The following is a 21,618-nucleotide window of genomic DNA, read 5'->3' on the forward strand; positions in this document are numbered from 1 at the left end:
TTGTATGTTATAAAGTAGATGCAGTTACTTGTATTGATTACTAGGCAAAGAAAAATCTCTGATAAGATTATTTGGATATTTATTTCTAGAGCATATTTCTTAAAGCTTTTTTTTTTTTATATAAGAAAGCTTTTTATATTTTATATCTTAATTTTTTGAAGAGAAAATAATGACAACTAAATTAAATGGATATTGCTTATACACATTGTATATAGCACATTCTATTGAGTTAATTTTTCCTACCTGTGATTAAAATCTCAGGTTTTTAAAATATAAAGCAAATTTCATCAGTTTTATTTGTGACTCACTGAAAGATAATGGATTGTCTTTGGTATATGCTATTTTAGAATTGTTTTTAATTTTTTGAGGATTTGACTTGTTTAAGTGATTTGTTTAAATGTAAAAATCTGGCAGTCTTAAAGTTACTGCTTAGCAAAATAATTGAACTGCTTTGCAGACAAATTAACATTTTAGTGTAAAAATATTTAATGGTTAAAAATTTTTTGAGTTTTCTAGAAAGATGACTTACAAAGTTTACTTATATACTTAATTGCTTTTATAATGATGTGATTTTTCTTTTTTTTTGAGTGACCATTGTGTTTGTTAGGGAATCAAAGTCCTTCAGCACACTCACCTTTTCCAGTAGTAACAAATAAGTCTGGGATAACTACCTGCAAACTGTTGAGCCATGCCTCCATAAAAACTTGTGAGAAGCGAGGGGTGAGTGAATGGCAAAAATGAATCTGGAAGCACCTTTTCTAACACTCAGTCCTGAAGTTGTCAGAGTAGGTCAGATGGGAAGCTGGCAGATTCAGATCCAACGTGAATGCCGAGATGGGAACAGCATTCCCCAAGAGCAGGAGACTGGAGTCAAAGAGTATAAAGCCTGGGTGGAGAAATGTGATTTAGAGATGAAGCAGCAAAAGAATTGAATGAGAGTGAGTGACATACGTAGCATGAAAAAACCAGATGATACTTTTTTGTTGTTGTTGCTCGGTGATCTTGCTTCCATTTACTTTGGCAAGTCTTTTGACCCTCAGAGCAGTAGAGGAAGCTTCTGACGTAGCTAGCCTAATCTGTTAGCTTGCAAGCATTCCAGCAACAACACAGGGGTGGGTGAAGCTGGGGAAGCAGAGAAAACACTGGGAAAAATAACAGGTATCAGGCCTGGCTTTAGCCAAGGACTCAAGCGCATTATAGCTAGGGCCTGCTGTGTTCAGGCCAGGGCAGGCCAGCACAGATATGGCAGGTCACATGTGTTCACTCCGCTCCAGGGAACCACTGTGGACCACAATTGATCAGTGCTTCTGAGTGAGGTCTGTAGAATCCAGCTGAGTTGTCATAATGTGATGGTTTCTAGTTTTGGAAGAAAAAGCAATGAAATATTTCAAAGACATGGCACAGATTTGAACTGTGACATTTGTGATAGTTGTTACAGAAATTCTATAATAAATATATTTTCAGTGTTTCGTACACTACAAGAATTAGGTCATTTAGTTCATCTTTACTAAAATTCGATGAAAAGTATAATTTCTTTGTCATATAATTTGCACATTGTTTATATTTAAGGTTTATGGGTTTTTTTTTTCTAACCACTGTGTTAGAAGTACTTTGTTCACTGAATCTTAAAAGTAGTGATAGAAATGGTAACACGGAACCTGAATACTATATAAGAATAAATGGCAAACAGTACACAAGTCTGGTTACCAGATGGGAATCGGTATGTTCTGAGACAAATGAAATAGCCAATTATGCTTTCACCCAAAAGCCAGAAAAGAAAACTGTGGGCAGAAGTATCATGCTTTATATCTGAAAACTAAATTTAGTTGTACTACATACTAATTCATTGCCAGTACACAGTATATTATAATTGTGAAATTTTATTAAAGTGGCATGAAACTATTGAAGCTAATTTTTTTCTAAACAAAGCACAGTGACATCTGGTCAAACAATCCAAATTTTCAAATATAGATTGCCTGTTCAGCTCTCTTGCTTACTTTTGTACAGTTTTTAAAAAAATTAACATAGAGGCATTCATTATATATTCTGGAATGTGAATCCTTTTTAGTTACATGACATTTCAAATCTCTTTCCTTGTGTTGTGACTCTCCTTTTTTCCCCCCGACTTTAGTGATGCTCTCTTGAGGAACAGAAGTAATTAATTTTAATGCTGCCAAATTCCTCCTCAAAAAGATCTTGGTTGGTCTTAGCACTTTGTATTTCCATGAAAATTTTGGAATCAGCTTGTCAAATATTGTAAAAACATGTGTGGAATTTTGATGAAAATTTATTGAATTTATAGGTCACGTTGAAGAGAATTGATATACTGATTTTCAGTGCATGAGTATGGCATATCTCTACTTATTAAGTTTATCTTAAATTTTCTTGGTGCTTATTATTTTCTGTATAAAGTTCTTAAACATCATAGGTATTTGATTTGCATTTAATAACTTTTATAATTTTCTACTTGATTGTTGATGGGATATAAAAATGCAATTGGCTTTTGTATACTACTATTTACATAGAAAACTTGACACTCATAAATTCTCATAATTTATCTGTAGATATTCTTGGATTTCCTATGTAAAAAACGTATCTCCAGATAATGATGGTTTGTTTTTATACTTCTAATTCTATACCATATTTTTTCTTGCTTTATTGTTCTGTCTAGGATTTGTAGTAAAATGTTAAATGCTAGTATAAATAGAAGTCATCCTTGTCTTGTTTCTAATTTCAGAATTTCAACATTAAGTATAACATTTGCTGAGGTTTGCTATAGGTTTTTTACAAAATGCCCTTCATTGTATTTAGGAAGTTCACTTTTTTCTCTAGTTTACTAAGAATTTTTATTATGAATGGATGTTGAGTTTTATCAAATGCTTTTGCTCCATTTATTATGATGACCGTATGTTTTGTCTTCTCAACCTATTAATATAGCAGATTCTGTTTACAGATTTTGTTTGACTTTCAAATGTTAGACCAGTCTTAAATTTCTGTGATAAACCTAACTTGGTCATGATTTTTCTTTCTTTATATTGCTTTGTTCAGTTTACTCTTATATAGTTTAAACTTTAGCAGTTATATTCATGAATGAAATTGGTCTGTAAAATTTTTTCTTATACTGTTCTTGTTGGATTTTGGAATCAAAGTGATACCTCACTGAATAATTGGGGACTGATATCTCTTTTTCTATTCTTAGATGAATTTTTGTAAGACTAACATTATTCTTCCTTAAATATTAGGTAGAACTTGCTGGAGGAGCTCTCTGGAGTTTTCTTTGTGGAAATGCTTTTAATTATTACTATTTTTTAATGGTTATAGAGCTATACAGTTCAGGGTTTATTCTATGCCAGTTTTGGTAATTTGTATTGTTGAGGAATTTTTCCACTTTATTTAAATATTCAAAAAATTTTAGCTGAAATATTCAATATCCCTTGTTATTTTTTAAAAGATTTTATTTATTTGACATGGAGAGAGAGAGAGCATAAGCAGGGAGATCAGAAGAGGGAGAAGCAGACTCCCCACTAAGCAGAGAGCCGTGTAGGACTTGATCCCAGAAGAAAGGCAGACACTTAACCAAACTGAGCTACACAGGCACCCCTATCCCCCCCCCTTTTTTTTTAATGCTATATAAGATGTAATACAACAAAATGTAATGTATATAATGCTATACAACAAAATCTCCCATTTTCATTCTTATTCATGTCTTCTCTTACTTTTCCTTGATAAGTCTTAATCTTTGATTTATCATTTTATTAGTCTTTTCAGGAAACCAACTTTTGGCTTTTTAAAATTTTTTATCGTATTTTGTTTTCTATTTTCCTTAATTTCTGCCCTTGTCTTTATTCTTCTATTTTCTTTGGATTCATTTTTCTCTAATAGCTTCTTGAACTGGATGTTTAGCTCATTATATTCCCTAAACTTTTATGACTATATATTTTCTTCTCAACCCTCCATTAGCTGCAAACTTCAAATTCTGATATTTTGTATTTCCATTATTACTTACTTAAAATATTTTCTAATTTTTACTGGGGTTTCTTCTTTGCCTGTTAGATTATTCAGACTATTTTGTTTAATTTATGAAGTTGTGATTATCTTCTTGTTTGCTGCTTTGATCGCTTATTGAGACCAATTCATAAAAACAAATCTCACTGTGGTTGTGTATTTCTTATTTGTCCTTGTAATGCTGTACTTCTTGCTTTCTTTTTAAAAATTTTCTTAATGTATTTATTTGGGAGCACGTGGGTAGCTCAGTCAATTAAGCATCTGCCTTTGGCTCAGACCATGATCCCAGGGTCCTGGGATTGAGCCCCTGCTCAGCATTAAGTCTGCGTCTCTCTGATCCTCCTCCTGCTTGTTTGCACTCTCTCTCTCTGTCTTTCTCTCATTCTCTGTCTCTCAAGTAAATAAAATCTTAAAAAAATTTTTTCCTTTTAACGTTCTGATTTACTTTTTTTCTTTTCTTTTCCTTTTTTTTTTTTTTTTTTTTTTGCATTAGCTCTTGGCAGGTGCAGCATTAAAAACACTACCCAATTTGGAAAATATATGTGTGGATAGCTGATGTATTTTAAATATATGTATAGACATATATGTGTATGTGAGTGTCATTTGTTTCCCAGAGATAATTGTGGAATAGTTCTAATGATAAAAAGGCTCCTGTTAGGGGCGCCTGGGTGGCTCAATCAATTAAACGTCTGCCTTCGGCTCAGGTCATGATCCCAGAATCCTGAGCTCTCTACTCAGTGGGAGCCTGCTTCTCCCTCCTCTTGCTTGTATTCTGTCTCTGTCAAATAAATAAAGTCTTAAAAAAACCCACCTCCTGTTATTGAGCAATTATGATTTATTATACATACATTTTCTTGTTTAATTTTCAGAGCAATACTGTGAGGTAGTATAGGAGTACCTCTTTTACTGATGAAAAAACTGAAGCTTAAAGATGTTGACTAATTTGAATCAATTCATACAGTTAGGAAGTAGTAGAATTGAATTTCTTTTCTTTTCGTTTTTTTTTAAAGAGACAGAAAGGGAGGTTTGGGGAGGGACAAAGAGGTGCTGTATCCAGAGTAGAGCTAGAGCCCCTTTCAGGGCTCAATTGCATGATCATGACCTGAGCCGAAATTAGGAGTCCAGTGCTTAACCAGTTGAGCCACCTAAGCACCTCTAGAATAATTTCATACCCAGATCTGACCTGAAAATCTTTGTTCTTAACCACAATATTGTATTAACCCTTGTATATTAATTTTCCTCAGGAACTATTTATATAAAACTTTATTAACTTGGAATGCAATGTGAGCATTGTTTTATAAGGCAGCACCATGAATTTCAGCTTTTTAGTTCATTAAATAAAAACACTAAATGTAGTCATAATCTATGTAAATTCTGTTACAATGTGAATTTTATTTTTTTGCTTGTATAAATAATATTGTTTAAAAAATCAAATAACGTAGAAATATGTAAGGAAGTAAAAATCATTTAAGATTCTGTCACCCTGAGATAAACCCCCATTGTCAGTTTGAGAACCATATTATTGTATTTTTCCCCATGTATATTTTCACTTGTATTTATAACATTATTTAAATGGGTTAGTATCATAGTTGCTGTTTTCATTATGGACCAAATTTTATATTTTTGAATGCTAAAGAGCATGACACATTGTTTTATGGTGTTAAGAAGTTCCTGTTTACCAAAGCAATTATCCTCACTTTCTTCTTTTAATCTTGTCAGGTCAAAGTAGGCAATGAAGTTGCTACTGGAACAGGACCTAACAAAAAGATAGCCAAAAAAAATGCTGCAGAAGCAATGCTGTTACAGCTTGGTTATAAAGCATCCACTAGTCTTCAAGATCAACTTGACAAGGTGAGAGCTAAATTTATATGTACATATGCCTATCCTGTCAGAATATCAGAGTGAGGAACAAATCCTATTCCAGCGTTTTTGACTCTAAGTAATGTCTTAACTACTGTTAAAGTAGAAGTCAGTGTTTCTCCCGCCCCAGGGCGGTACTCTGTATCTTTAAAGATAGATTCTCCAGGTACAAAATAACATCTGTTTATGGGGCCAAGATGAAATATTATAATCTTACAGTTGGAAAATGCTAAAAAATTATATTGTTGTATAAATTTTATATAATTCCAGTTGAATACTTTTTAGCTTATTGACTCATGGTTTTTGCCATATAGCCACAGTTTTAATTTGTGCTTTTTAAAGGACAGAGTTTGTGAGCCTTTATTTCTGGAATACAGCTGAAAACACTGGAAATAAAGATCCTGAGTTATCCCTTTAGGGCAGGAACTATATTGGACAGGCGCTCTATAAACTAATTTTTCTATTTACTTTAAATTTAAAGGTAAACTCAGAGGGTGTTTATTTTCTGCCAAGACTTATGTTCAGGGTTCCCTATTTCTTCTGCAGCAGTTAATGACATCATTAACACCTACCTCTGTTGCAAGAGAAGCAGAGAACCCCAAATTCTGTACTTGGCAGATAACTTAGTAGGAACTAGCTTAATTCCATTTTGTATTATCATTTTATCTGTGCACATGTAGAAATTATTTTGACTAAACATTTTATTAAATGAAAATTCATAAAACAGGCTTAATGATTATTTCTATCAAAAACAATATGCTTTTTTTTTTCCATGCTGTTTCTCACATAAGGATTCTGTTTTAGAGATATTTTCAGTTTCTATAGGAACACATTTCTGAAATTCAGAGTAAAAACAAAATCATCTATTAGAAAACATTTAGATATACTTTTCTTTTTAAGAGAGCTGTGAATATCTAGGCAATTATTTTGAGTGATTAAGATTTATTTGTGTGTGTGATATCGCTAGAGATTTCAATTCTGTTTTTATAACCTGGCTAGTCAATGCTTTTTCTTCTTTTAAAAGTATTTGTAACATGAAACCTAACATGTGTTCAAGATTCTGTAGTTCTTATATTGTGTATATGTTGTTTTAACTTAACACGTTTATATTGACTTAAAACTGGTGAGTGATTTATAAATATATGTCAAAGTAAATCTCCTCATAGACATGTATTTGTATGTTAAGTGAAAATAAACCACTAATTTTATTAATATGAAAACATTTTTTGTATATGCACTATATTATTGTTCAAGGTTCTCTAGAGAAACAGTGCAACAGGATGTGTATGTGTGTGTATGTGTACATACATATTCATAACATTAGTCACAGAGACTTATTTAAGGGAATTGGCCTGTGCAGTTGCAGAGGCTTGGCTAGTCCAAAATCTGAGGGAGAGGCTACTAGGCTGGAGAATCAGGAGTTAAGTTTGAGTCCAGAAGCTTTCTGCTGAGTTCCCTCTTCCTTCAGGGGAGGTCAATCTTTTCTTCCAGGTAGGTCTTCAACTGATTAGGCTCACCCACATTACAGAGAGGAATCTGCTTTACTCAGAGTTCAGTGATTTCAATGTCAGTCTCTTCCAAAATCACCCTCATAGAACACCCAGAATAATGCTTGATCAGTTACCTAGTCACCATGGTCCAGACAATGACACATAAAATTTGCCATTGCACTCACTCAGTGCCAAGCACTGGTAGCTGAAGATAATAAGATGACTGAAACTTGGTCCCTACACTAAAAAAACTAACCCTTAAGTGTTAACAGTGAGTAGCTTTAATCATGGAACAAAAATAATAGTATCCCAGAACCTAGAGAATATGAAGATGAATCTGGAAAGTCAGAAATAGCTGAGACCACTGTTTTTATGTAAGTTAAAGAGCTTGAGGAGTTACTAATTTAAGGTTTTTTTTTTTTTGACTGTAACACATAAAGGACTATTTATTTATTTGAGAGAGAGAGAGAGCACGCAAGAGCAGGAGGTATGGGGGAAGTGGCAAAGGGAAAGAGAGAATTGCAAGCAGACTCCAGGGAGCTGGACTGGGGCTTGATCACATGACCCTGAGATCATGACTGGAGCCAAAACCAGGAGTCAGAGGTTCCAACGACTGAGCCACCCAGGCACTGCAGCAACTTTTAAAACAAATCCATGCAAACATTACCATGCCCAAGGGAAAAAAGAAAATGATTTGTTAATATCAGCTGCTAGCCATTTGTGGCAGACTGTATTTTCCAAAACACGGTTTCAGCAACATCTTCCTGTTCTGCAGGGTGAGCTTGCCATGCCCCCATCACGAGGTGAAGTCTTAATCCCCTCCTCTTGGGGCACCTGGGTGGCTCAGGGGGTTAAGTGTCTGCCTTCAGCTTAGGTCACGATCCCAGGGTCCTGGGATCGAGCCCTACATGGGCTCTCTGCTCAGTGGGGAGCCTGCTTCTGACTCCCCCTGCTTGTCCTCTCTCTCTGTTAATAAAATCTTAAAAAAAATAAAAATCCCCACCTCTCGATTCTGATCAGGTTTTTATCACTCACTGCAACCACGGGAATGTTAGAGTGGAAATGCTGCCTGACTCTAAAGGCGGGGTCAGAAAGGTCTCTAACTCCCACTTGATCCTCTTGCCCTATTTCCTCTTTAGAAAGTGCCTCTCAAGATGGCCTCTCTCAGAATTCAGTCACACAAGTGGCATCTGTCAGTGTTTAATCAACATTTCTAGCTGAGCCCAGCCTTTCAAGTTTCCAAATTTCTTTTTTTTTTTTTTAAGATTTTATTTATTTACTTTCTTGAGAGAGAGACAGCATGGGGTGGAGGCACAGGGAGAAGGAGAAGCAGACTCCTCACTGAGCTTGGAGCTCCATGCAGAACTCAATACCAGGACCCTGATTTCATGATCCGAGTGGAAAGCAGCCACTTAACCAACTGAGGCACCCAGGTGCCCCTTTGTCCAAAATTTCTGACCCACAGAGCCTATGAAGGTAACATGGTTGTCATTTTATATTTTAGTGTATTTTATATATAACATACTATTATATACTTAATAGTAGTCGGGTCATTTGTTTCATATGAGTAAAAATCAGAAACATTAGTTCATGTTCAGTCCCGCCCCCCGCACTGTGTCAAAATTTGCTTTACGAGTCACTTATTTCAATTAGGATCTTAGAAGGAGTCACACATTGCTTTTGGCTGATATTTCTATTAAATACTGTTCAATCTACATTAATTTCCTCTTCCTTTTCTTTTTCACTTTTATGTAATTTATTTGGGAAGAAACTGAGTCTTTTGTCTTATAAAATAACTTGTAGTCTGCTTTGGTTGTTGTGTCGACATTGATCTCCATGTTCCTCTCTGAGCTGTATTTCCTGTAAAGTGACAGCTAGATCCAGCATCATTGCCAAGCCTTTTTGGTAAGGGGCCTGATAATATTCTAGGCTTTGTGGGCTACTCCTGGCACAAAAGCAGTCATAGATGATAGGGAAATGAATGAGCGCGTCTGTGTTCCCAAAAAACTTCATTTTCAAAACAAGCAACAGCCAGATTTGGCCCATGGGTTACAGTTTGCCAGGCATGATCATAGTTTCTTCATCCATTCATCCATTGATGGACATGTGGATTGTTTCCAGGTCTTGGCAATTGTAAATAATGCTGTTACTAAATATGGTTCCAAAGTGCATCACCTCCTCCTCCTCTCAGCTCTGGGGCTTCGGAGCAGACACTTCCACAAAACAAAGACATATCTTTCTCGATTTTGTTTCCGGTTGTGGATGCTGTCGTTCAGGCCTAAATGTGTGATCCCAGGGCAGTGACGCTGTCACTGTGAACTTTTCATTTCTCACAAGGATATTGACTCCTGCTGTATCTTTCTCATAAAACGCTGGTGAGGAGATACTTGAACCGGTTGCAGGCTCGGTGAGCTCGGAGCGTGGCCAGAGGTCAGGCAGACGGGAGTTACTGGGCGCTGTTCTCTGAGGGCGCACTGAGGAGTGGGGCCCTGGGCTCTTGGCTCCTCCGGGCCGGAGACCAGGAGGCCGCCGTTCTGGAACTCTACGGAAAGCGCCAAGATTTGAACACAGAAGTGACATGATGTGCTTTGCGTTCTTCAAAAGACAGCTGTGTGAGTAACACAGGAAGGGTATTTGAGCAGGATGAGAGGAGGCTGAGAGTCCAGCTACGAGGCTAGCAGAACTGTTCAGGTAAAAGATGCTGAGGGTCTGAACTCAGGCAGTGGTGGTAGAGAAGCAAGGGGATAGATAGCTGAGGTATTTCTGAAGTGTGTGTGATAAGCTTTCTGTAGCTGATAATGTGCATGGGGGAGATGGGAAGGAAGAGGAAAGAAAACCTGTAAACAGGAAAAGAGAGTGGCTTTAAGAAGTAGGTAGCATGATTCCTCCAGCTGAAGTACTGTATGGTGACTAACAGAACATTAAAAAAAAAAAAGAAGAAGTAGGTAGCAGCCATATGCTACAGAGAGATCAGGACAAGGACTGAATACACTGATCTGTCAATAAAATCTGTGATGAATGTGGCAAAAGCAGCTTAAAAACCTGCAAAAGCATGTTTTTAAAAAGTCTTTTTTCTTAATAAACAATTATATATATGGCTGAAAGAATTCAAATAGCATGAACAGGTAAACACTGAGGAAAAAGTTAATCTTATTTCACTCTGAGATCCTTGGTTTCTTAGTCTCTCTTTTGAATAGCATCTCCCCACAATGAGTTAATTGTACAGCATTTAGAATACTGTCTGAAATACAGTGAATATTATATAAGGATTTGATAAATAGAAATAAATATCTTTACAGAGATATTCTATGTGTATATACTAATATATCCCCACTTTATAAAAAATTTCAGATTTATTGAGATGCAGTTCAGTGAATTTTGACATAAGTGTGTTGTTATATGTGTACACATTCATTAACTGCCACCACAATTAAGATGTATAATACTTCTGTTACTGCAGAAAAGTTCCCGTTTGTAGTTAATCTCTTACCCTCTCCTTAGCTCCTGGCAAGCACTCACTTGATTTCTGTTTCTATAATTTTGCCTTTCCAGAACGTCGTATAATTTGGCTCAAAAATTAGGAAGCCTTTTGTGTCTGGCTTCATAATGCTAAGATTCTTCTGTGCTGTTGCATTTATCATTAGTTTGTTCTTTTCTATTGTCTGTTACTGTTTTAGTCTGCGCCAACATTTGGGCTCTTTCTACTTTGAGGCTATTATAAACTATGTGGCTGTAAACATTCATGTATAAGTCTTTATATGTATATATTTCTCTAGTATATTCTTTATGTACATATTTATATAATTAGTGCATGTGTAACTTTGTTAAGAAGCTGTGAAGAGGTTTTCCAGAGAGGCCATACCAATTTGTATTCCCACCAGGAGTGTTTGAGAGCTGCAGTTACTTCACATTCAGCTCTTGGTATTGTTGGTTTTAATAGTTTGGATTGTACTTGTAGGTGTATAATATTATCTCACTGGAATTTAATTTATATATCCCTAGTAACTGATAATGTTGAATATTTTATCATGTGTTTATTTACCATTCATATCTCTCTTCCCTGAAATGCCTATTCAAAGTTTTGTCTTTTTAAAAATTGGATAGTTTGCTTTCTTATTGAGTAGTTGTAGAAGAGTTCTTTATATATTTTGGACACAAATTCTTTATCAGATCAAGAACTCCCCGGCCTTTTCCTTCCCTCCCTTCCTGTCCTCCCCTTCCCTCCTTTTCCGTGTAGGTGATCCAGTTGTTCTAGCATCATTTGTTTCAAAGATTAATGCTTTTCCATTGAAGTCTATTAGCAATTGTTGAAAATCAGTTGACCACATATTTGTGGGTCTGTTTCTAGATTCTGTTCCTTTAATCCATATGTCTATCCTGAAGCTATTACAATTATGTATGGGTTTGAAATCAGATAAAGAACTCTTGTCTTTGTTCTGTTTTTTTATTTTTTAAATTATTTTGGCTAGTCTGGAGCCTTTGCATTTCCATAGAAATTTTAGAATCAGTCTTTACCAAGAAAAGAAAGAGACAACTGGGAAGTTTTCTTTAGGATTGTGTTGAATATCAGTTTCACATAAATCAGTATCTTAATATGGAATCTTTCAGTCCATGAACAAGATCTAGCTCTCCATTTATTTAGGTTTTTATAGAAGTATCTCACAGCGGTGTTTTGTATGTTTTCATAGAAATACTTTACACAATTTTTATGTTTATCCCTAAGTGGTTCATGTTTTTGGATATATTAATGGTATATTTTTTAATGATGTTGGTTTTTAAACCAATGACTGTACCATTCAATTTCCAGTTCTTTTCTATTATATAGAAATAAAGTTGGTCTTTATATATTGACCTTGTACTCTGTGACCTAGCTAAACTGAGTAATAAGTTATAATAGTTTATTTTGTAGTGTATGGGAATTTCTGCATTGATGACCATATCGTCTATGAAGAAAGATAGTTTTATTTCTTCTCTTCTAATCTGTATGCTTTTATCTACTTGCCTTGCTTTATTGCTGTGAAAAGAGCATTTGGTACAATGGTGAATAGAAGTAGTTGATTGTTGAATAGGAAAGCAGATATCCTTACCTTGTTCCCCATTGCAGAAGGAAAGTCATCTAGGCTTTCACTTTTATGAATACCATATGATTGTATGAATCATATGAATACCAAATGATTGTAGTTTTTTTTTTTTTTTAAGATTTTATTTATTTATTTGACAGAAAGAGATCGCAGGTAGGCAGAGAGAGACAGGAGGAAGCAGGCTCCCTGCAGAGTAGAAAGCCAGATGCGGGGCTCGATCCCAGAACCCTGGTATCATGACCTGAGCCAAAGGCAGAGGCTTTAACCCACTGAGCCACCCAGGCGCCCCTGTAGGTTTTTTTTTTTTCCATAGATACTCTGTATCAGATTGATATTTCCTTATATTTCTGCTTTATTAAGAGATTGTTGTTTTTTTTTAACTTGTCAGTACATTTTGAATTTTGAATTTTGCTAAATGCTTTCTCTGCATCTGTTGATATGTCATATGATTTTTCTGTTGAATCTGTTGTAATGGTGAATTTCACTGGCAGATTTTTAACTTTGTCCTACAGATTTTGACAAGTTGAGTTTTTATTTTTATTCAGTTCAAGATATGTTTTAATTTTCTTTTTGGCTTCTTTCCAGTCTTGTATTCCTTCTGATTTTCTTTCTGCTTCTTTTATTGTTAGTGTCTCCAGTTATAATTTGGATTGATCCACTTCTTTCAGTTTTATCAGTCTTGTTCTGTGTACTTTAAAGCTTTGTGGTTAACATATATATATATATATATATATATATATATATATTTAGCATTGTTATGTTTTTTTGATGACTTGGCCACTTTATTATTATATGATTTCTTTCCTTAGCCTTGATAATTCTTTCCCTGAATTCTGCTTTGTCTGATATTATTATAGCCATCCCAGTTTAAATTTGATTAATGTTTGCATGAGATATTTTTCTGCCATCGTCTTAGCCTATCTGTGTCTTTATACTTAAATTGCTTTTTTTAAGAAAACATAATTGGGTCTTGCTTTTTTTTAAGATTTTATTTATTTATTTATTTATTTGTCAGAGTGAGCACAGGCAGACAGAGTGGCAGGCAGAGGCAGACGGAGAAGCAGGCTCCCACTGAGCAGGGAGCCCGATGTGGGATACGATCCCAGAAGGCCAAGATCATGACCTGAGCCGAAGGCAGCAGCTTAACCAACTGAGCCGCCCAGGCGTCCTGGGTCTTGCTTTTTAAAATCTAATTTGACAGTTCGTCTTTTAGTTGAAGGTTTAGTTGAAGACCATTTATATTTATCGTAGTTATTGATACAGCTGGATTTAAATGTATTGTCTTACTACTTGTTTCTATTTATTCCATTTATTCTTTGTTCACTTTCTTCTCTTTGACCTCTAATATGGTCATACATTTTATTTTTCTGTCTTTATGACCTATTGTGATTATACTCTGTATGTTTGAGAGACCTCCTATTGTGGTCATACATATTACTTCTTTATATAGTATAAACTCACAATTTATTGTCACTAATTATGCTTTATATAATCAATTGTCATTTTATGTTGTTGAAATCAGAAAAAATGTCTTATATTTACCCTCATTTTTACCATTTTCAGTACTCCTCATTCATTCGTGTAGATCCATATTCATGAATAATGTTCATTTGTTTAGATTTCTTTCTGGTATTATACTGCTTATAAAACTTACTCTAGAACTACTTGTATTAACAAATCTACTGGAAGTAATTTCTCTTGGTTTTTGTTTGATAAAGAAGTCTTTATTTCATTTTCATTTTTGTAAGTTATTTTTGTCTGGATATAGGATTCTGGGTTTTTTTCTTTCAGTATAGTAGTCCCCCATATTTATGGTTTCACTCTCCATGGATTCAGTCATCTGCGGCCATCCACAGGTCTGAAAGCTCATCAGAAGATTAATAGTTGCTTAACTTTACATTAGAATGCCTTTGCCATTCACCTCACTTAATCTCATCCTGTAGGCATTTTATCATCTCAAATCATCACAAGAATAGTGAGTATAATACAGTAAGATATTTTGAGAGAAAGATCATGTTCATATAACTTCCTATAGTGTTATAATTGTTCTATTTTATTACTTATTATTGTTAATCTCTTACTGTACCTATTTTATAAATTAAACATGTTGTAGGTCTGTATGTTCAGGAAAAAACATAGTATATATAGGGTTTTGTACTATCTGTGCTATCAGGCGCCTGCTGGGGAACTTGGAATGCATCCCCTGTGGATAAGGGGATCTACTGTACTGATCTATTGTCTCTTGACTTGCATAGTTTTCATTGAAACATCTGCTGTAATTCTTACCTGCTCTTTCCTCTTCATGTTATCTTTTTCCCTTTGAAGGCTGTCAGAATTTTCCTTTTTCATTAGTTCTCAGCAGTTTGACTATAATATGTGTAAATATGATTTTTTTTTGCTTTATCCTTCTGCCCTCTTGCCTGTTCTTCCTCTCTTCTTCTTCCCTTTCTCCTCTTTTTCTTCTTCCTTCTTTCTTCCTCTTTTTGTATTTTTCCTGCTTAGTGGTTTCTGCATGTGGTATCTGTGGATTGTTATAATTTGGCTACTTCATCAAATTCTCAGCTGTTAATTTTTCAAATATTTCTTATTCTTTGTTTCATCTCTTCTGTGGAGTTCCCAGTTACACATTTCTTAGACCATTGGTATTGTTTTGTAGCTCTAGTATCTTTTGTTCCTTTTAAATTTTTACCTTCTTTTTCCTGTGCCTCAGTTTGAATAATTTCTATTGATTTATCTGCAGTTTTAGTGAATATTTCTTCATATGTGTCCATGTGTTAATAACATCAGCATTAATTTTCATCTGTGACTGTCCCCCAAGATTTCCAATCGCTTTTGTTCTATTGTTTCTATTTCTCTGTTGAGTTTTCCCATATGTTTAAACATGTTGTCTGTGATTACATTATGTACATTACATATATTAAATCTTCTAACCTGCTAATCTTAGGTATTGTAAAATTTATTTCCTATAATTCTGACCTCTGGGTTCTGTTTTGTTGAGTTCTTTGTCCTCTGACAATGGGTAATTCTTGCAATTTTGATTGTCTTAAAATTTTTGAATAAGTAATGGACATTTTAAAATGTCCATTGTTGAGCCTGAGTTAAACAGTATTTATGTTGAGAAATAGGCATGTCTTTTCTCAACAGTATTTATGTTGAGAAATAGGCATGTCTTTTCTGTCAGACTGTTAATTCTGGAGGGTGTGGAGGGTGCTATCAATCCTGTCAGTAGTTGAGCTCATTTTGAGTTTTGTTGTTGTTCTCATCACTACTGACTTCAAATCCCTTCAGCAGTGGCGTGCTATTATCTGTGTTTTGTGTGGGGTGAGGTTTGGGAGGATTTTGCACTCAATGTTTCTGCTCTGTCCTCAGGTTTCAGCAGTCCCTCTTCACTGTCCCAAGGGGTGAGGTATATCTGCATGCTCTGTAGTCAGCTGTTGTGCTTATTACTTGATCATAAGAGTATGGTGGGTGTGGGGACACAGTTCTTGATTTTCTTGCCCAGACTCATTCTCAAGCAGACTGTGTGCCTGAGTCTCAGAGGTGGGTGCCTGAGAATCTGCATTCTTCTGATCTGCCTCCTCTTCCCTTCCCTAATGTGACTTAATACCTTGCTTCACTTTCCTCAAACTTCTAACCTCCCTCAGGCAGCTTTCTTCTCATTTTGATCTCATCTTCACAGAGAATGTGTATGTGGGGTCTCCTCAGGCTTTCCATTGACACCCACCAGCATTTATGAGCATTTACTCCTCTTCTGTCCTTTCACAGTGGTATACTATTTGCCAGGATTATATTTTGTGTTTATATCTAGAGTTTATTTTTCCATTTGAACTTTAACATCTGATAGTGTAAATATAAAAGCTGATTATAATAGGAAATATGACTTTGTTCCCCTGTAGTACTTTATATCAATAAGACCAGCTCCACACAAAGAGAACATAGCCAGTTAAAGTCACTTATTAATTTGACTAAAATACTTACTACTTCAAAATACCTTGGCTTATCTGAATATATTTTTATAACAGGCAGATCAAATGGCCTGACAAAAGTCAGGATATTATAAGTTTTACTTAAAGTTTGGGCTTAGTTTTCAATCTTCTGTATATGTCATTAGCAATATTTCATGACCCTTCTTAGAGCTTTCAGAGAACAATTTCCATTGTTGATTAGACTTCAGAAACCATAAAACCCTTTGAGTTACTTTAGCACTTGTGATGATTATTATTTACTGTTTAAGAATTGTTTGCTTTTTAACCATCTAGATAGAGCCTATGTTGTATATACTACATGTATCGACTGTGAGGCTTTCTTGATTACTTAAATTATAAATTTAGATGAACAGATAAAAGCAGAAGAAGATATAAGAATAGATTTGCACATAGGAAAGGAAGAATGTTACTGTTCATATTAATTACTTTTGTGTCCATGGTCCTGGGTTTAAAGAGGGAGAGAATAAATAATCACATGAGAGACTTTTGCCTTTGCTTAATTGGCTAGTTAACTTTTTTCTTTTTGCATAAATCTGTTTCTCTGAATTTAAATAATTGGCTTAATCTTTCAGACAGGGGAAAACAAAGGATGGAGTGGTCCAAAGGCTGGGTTTCCTGAACCAACAAATAACAGTAAGTTTTCACTTTCATGTTGACTACACTTGGTGTTTGTCAGTGGTTCAGCGATTAGACTGGCACTGGATATTTATTGGATCTATTTGGGCTTGAGATGTTGTGGTAGAGACAAGGAAGTCATGGTATTTGATTTCCTGGAGCTGACGGAAGACACAAGCACTCATATTCTTAGCATGGTTTAGTCATTGCAAACTAAGTACCGTTTACTCTACATGGTGAGGATCTAATTTTTTAAAGCTGTTTTTATTGCATCATTGTTATAATATGAAAGAATCAAGAAAGTAAAACAATTATCTATAAACCCATTATACTCTAAAATCAACTATTTGAAGATGAAAGCAGAGAGGGAGACAAACTAGAATAGGAGACAAAGTACTGAGGATTGCTGGGGTGGGGGAGGATAGGGAGATGGGGTAAAAGGGTGATGGACATTAAGGAGGGCTTGGGATATAGTGAGCACTGGTTAGTATGTAAGACTGAATGAATCACTGAACTCTACCTCTGAAACTAATAATGCACTATGTGTTAAGTAATTAAATTAAAAAAATAAAATCAACTGTATCCCATTTCAGTTCTTTTTATGTACACACATATTTTTATATAATTATCTTGTACTGTGTTGTTTTCATTTAACACAGTAATAAGCATTTTCACATTGTGCTGACTTGTTGGAATGTTTACTATTTTATTTAAGTCGCTAATTGAAATATGAGAAATGTGAAAAATTTTATTCCAAATATCGTGTTATCAGACACTTGAAAATCCCTTCAGTTTATTTCTTTTCTCAGAGGTACATGATCAAACTGTTATGCATTGGAAGCACAAGCATCTTTCTTTAACTTCCTCCCACCTCTCCCAAAAATCATCTGTTTTCCCTGACGTCACCATTTTACTATATATCAGTAAAACAAATACCCAGCCAATGAAGACCCTCTGAAATGAAGTCTTCAGTGAAGCCAAATTTATCTCATGTCTAACTCTGTTTCTCTTCCTTGTAACCTGTAGAAACTGACTAAGCTTAAGTATGTAAATGATTGTAATGAAGAGTATTCTTTGATATTAACATCTTATCTCTTGATGTAAAATGAAATCAGTAACAAACTTTAATCAAAGCGTGCTTATGAGAATTGCATTCTTGGATCATCAAAACTAGCTTCTTGAAAAGAATATTTCAGTGAGGTAATGGTATTCATGAGTTACTTTCTGGGAATAATTTAAATAATAGGATTCTGAGCCTTTGGTCTATATATATATATAAGAATGATGAATGTGATAGGTTTAGCGTATAGCCCAAAGGAAAAAAAAATAGAATCAAGGCAGGATTCTCAGAGAGTTTGTGCTTAATTCCTTTAATGTTTGAATATATCAGTTTATAATTACTTGGTAGGGGAATATAAGAAACATTAAATTGATTTTAAGTTTTTGTAAAATACTTGGCATGGTACCTGTTTCCTAGTAACTACATAATGAATGTTGATTTTCTTCCATGGCGTTTCCCTCCCTTTTTAAATAAAAATTACATAATTCTATGTAGTCTTATCAAAAATTCCATTTTTACACTTTTTGATTTTTTTTTAAAGATTTATTTATTTAGGCAGAGGGAGCAGGGTAGACGGGGAAGGGGAGAGAGAATTTCAAGCAGACTCCCTACTGAGCCTAGAGCCTGACATGGGGCTCCATCTCATAGACTTCAGATCAGACCTGAGCTGAAACCAAAAGTTGGATTCTCAACTGACTATGCCACCTGGGTGCCCCCATTTCTTACACTTTTAGTCTGTCAGATGTTTTTTAATGCACCAGGTGACCAATGTGTATGTAGTTTATATTTTAGTAGTTACTTTTGGCATTAGATATTTTTTCAAAGAATATAAACTTTATGCTTTTGAATATAGAAGTCAGATAGTTTTAACATGAAATCACAGTATAGATAACCTACAAATTCTATCATTTTTTAAAAAAAGATTTTATTTATTTATTGGACAGACAGAGATCACAAGTAGGCAGAGAGGCAGGCAGAGAGAGAAGGGAGCACACTCCCTGCTGAGCAGAGAGCCCAATGCAGGGCTCCATACCAGGTCCCTGGGATCGTGACCTGAGCCGAAGGTAGAGGCTTTAACCCAGTGAGCCACCCAGGCACCCCCAAACTCTATCATTTAACAATGATATTTTGCCTCTTAGCTTTGATTTTTTTTTTTTTAACTTGCTAAAGGATTTTGGAACTTATTTGCGAGTTGGGGAAGAGATAATACAAAGAGGCCAGTGAGTGTCAGTGATCAGAAATTTGTAAGAATGCATGAAAGATTTGCTTTAGACATAATGTTAGATGGGATAAAGCTATTCGGAGCCAGCTTGAAACTTAACTAAACTGTTAACACTTTAGAACTTCCTTCAGTTTCCAGTCGTTCAAGTTGAGAACTTGAAAGAAAGATATGATCCCTCAGCTCTTCCAGACTGTGAGAGGTGACAAAGCCAAAGCCTGGGTTCTTCCGTCTGAACACTGAGTGGTCTCTGCCTCAGGTTATCACAGAGGATGCTGGCAGCCCTGCTCTGAAATGTAACTGTTTTACTCCCTGATGGCTGGTTCTCTCTAGCAGCTCTCCAGTGTCCTCTGGAGCCAACTCCTAGCTACTTAAATAAAACATTAGCAAAACATTTGTTTCTTAGCAATTGATCATTCAAGTGATGAATCCATTAGCTGAAAATTAAATTTGTATATTATGGTAACATTAATGTTAAATTCTTTTTACTTAATTCCTTAAGTTTGAAATTCTGCCCTAACTAGTTTCTGTCTGATGAAGAATACCTGTGTTTAGAGTTTGGGTTTTTTTTTTTTTTTTTTTTTGGTTTCTAAAAAAAAATTTTTTTTTTTTTTAATTTTTTCAATGTGTTTAGAGTTTTGCAGGCAAAGATGAGAGGGCATCTTTTGGGATGGCGCATGTGGGGGAAGATAAGAATTCAAAGTTGTCCCTGCTGGCTGCCTCGCTGGCACATTTTCTGACCTTGAGCAGCTTGTTTCATGTCTTCTGATTCAATGAGCTCTGTTAAGAGTTACGCATACCAGTTTATAATGCTGAGTATCTTTAATAATCTAACATTTGTAAAATGATTAACCGTTTTTGAATAACATCTGCTGCAAAGGTAACATACTACTTTGTAAAAAGTAGAATGTTATCATAAAGTGACTCTCTGTATTATTTTCTTTATTAAACTCTATATTACTTTATAAATTATAGTTAGCTAACCATTGTTTGGATAAATATTGTGAAATTAACTTGGAACCATAGTGTACAAAAATTAAATGCAGAGAATGCAGGATTGGAAAGGAGAAAGAAAATTTTAACCTGGCATAGCTAGCACCTAACTCTAAGTAGACAAAAAAAGTTAATGTACATGTGCATTTAATTTTTGAAGTGGAAGATATTTTTTTAAAGATTACAGTTATAAGAAACTGCTAACAATTACAACTAAAAAAATGGTTTAAATGGTTTTGCAAGTGATTGTGATTGCATAGCCTGACTCCTGGCTTGATTGCCTGCAGATTTAAAATATGGACCTAATTTTTGAATGCTTCTCAGGCTTTCTTCATTCTGCTGAATTGCAGCAAAAGGTAGACTGACTGTTCTGTGTGTTTTTACTCTTTAAATCACTGTCATAGTCATGTTGAAGTGCGAGAACACATAACTGTGATATGAGGTTTATGTTAAATTTAGCATGGGGCAATTTTATGCTTGGCATACACATAAAAAGCTAGATTTTTACAGATGAATGACTAACAAGTTTTTTAAAAGATCAGGCATTTTAAGGATCTACTGACCGCTCATGGAAAACTTTGTAAAATATTTAGATACCGTTCAGTTGATAATATCTTTTATTTTGTATTCACATTCCATGTTTTTTATTAATAGAGGGTTTTACTGAAAAACAGGTTCATTGTTTCTTAAAGGTGAACTCTAGCTTAATTCAAAATTGGACTAAGCTCAAAGGTATTCACTGGTATGTGCTGAATCCACCTACTAAAAGATTATTTGAAGGCATTTTTCACATAAATATTTTTCCGTTAACCTTTTAAAAAGTTTTATTTAGCCTCTGTGAAATATGCTGGCTCTTCTAGGTTCATTAGAGATGACCCAGGACAAATACTTCTGGGATGGGATAGAATTCTTATTGACCTTTTCAGTATCATAGTTGACTTGCCAAAATTTTTGTCACTTTTCTGTCATATTCTTATATTGTTAAACTTAAACAGCCTGAAGCCAGGAAGCCAAACTTTCCCAGTGACATGACTTAAGATAGATTGTAGGCTTACTTCCCACATGCTGTGTACATATTTAGAACCTCTGCTTTTTCATACGGGTGTGTGTGAGGGTTGTACTTTAAATTTTAAGAAAACAGACTAATAGATTCTTTAAGTGTTTTGGGAGTGTCCCCGAACAATTTACTTTTGTGCCTCGCATAACAAAACCACTTTGTAATGAGACAATTAAGTTAGTTGGATTTAAATATTAAACAAAGTGATCATGTTAATTATTTATTTAGACATAAATCCTACATTGGAAATCT

General features: G+C 34.8%; 1 protein-coding gene across 9 annotated transcripts in view; it reads left to right on the forward strand.

Annotated features, from left to right (window-relative positions):
* STAU2 (staufen double-stranded RNA binding protein 2) overlaps positions 1-21,618 on the forward strand; it is a 317,921-nt gene that overhangs the window by 138,945 nt on the left and 157,358 nt on the right. For all 9 annotated transcript variants that reach the window (XM_004762350.3, XM_004762346.3, XM_004762352.3 and 6 more), the window contains 2 exons: positions 5,725-5,856; positions 16,995-17,055. In XM_004762350.3, coding sequence (XP_004762407.1) covers positions 5,725-5,856; positions 16,995-17,055 — 193 coding nt within the window. The remainder of the gene's footprint in view (positions 1-5,724; positions 5,857-16,994; positions 17,056-21,618) is intronic.

This window comes from Mustela putorius, unplaced genomic scaffold, assembly GCF_011764305.1.
Source record: "Mustela putorius furo isolate JIRA1106 unplaced genomic scaffold, ASM1176430v1.1 tig00003846_pilon_pilon_pilon, whole genome shotgun sequence".
NCBI classification, from domain to species: Eukaryota; Metazoa; Chordata; class Mammalia; order Carnivora; family Mustelidae; genus Mustela; species Mustela putorius.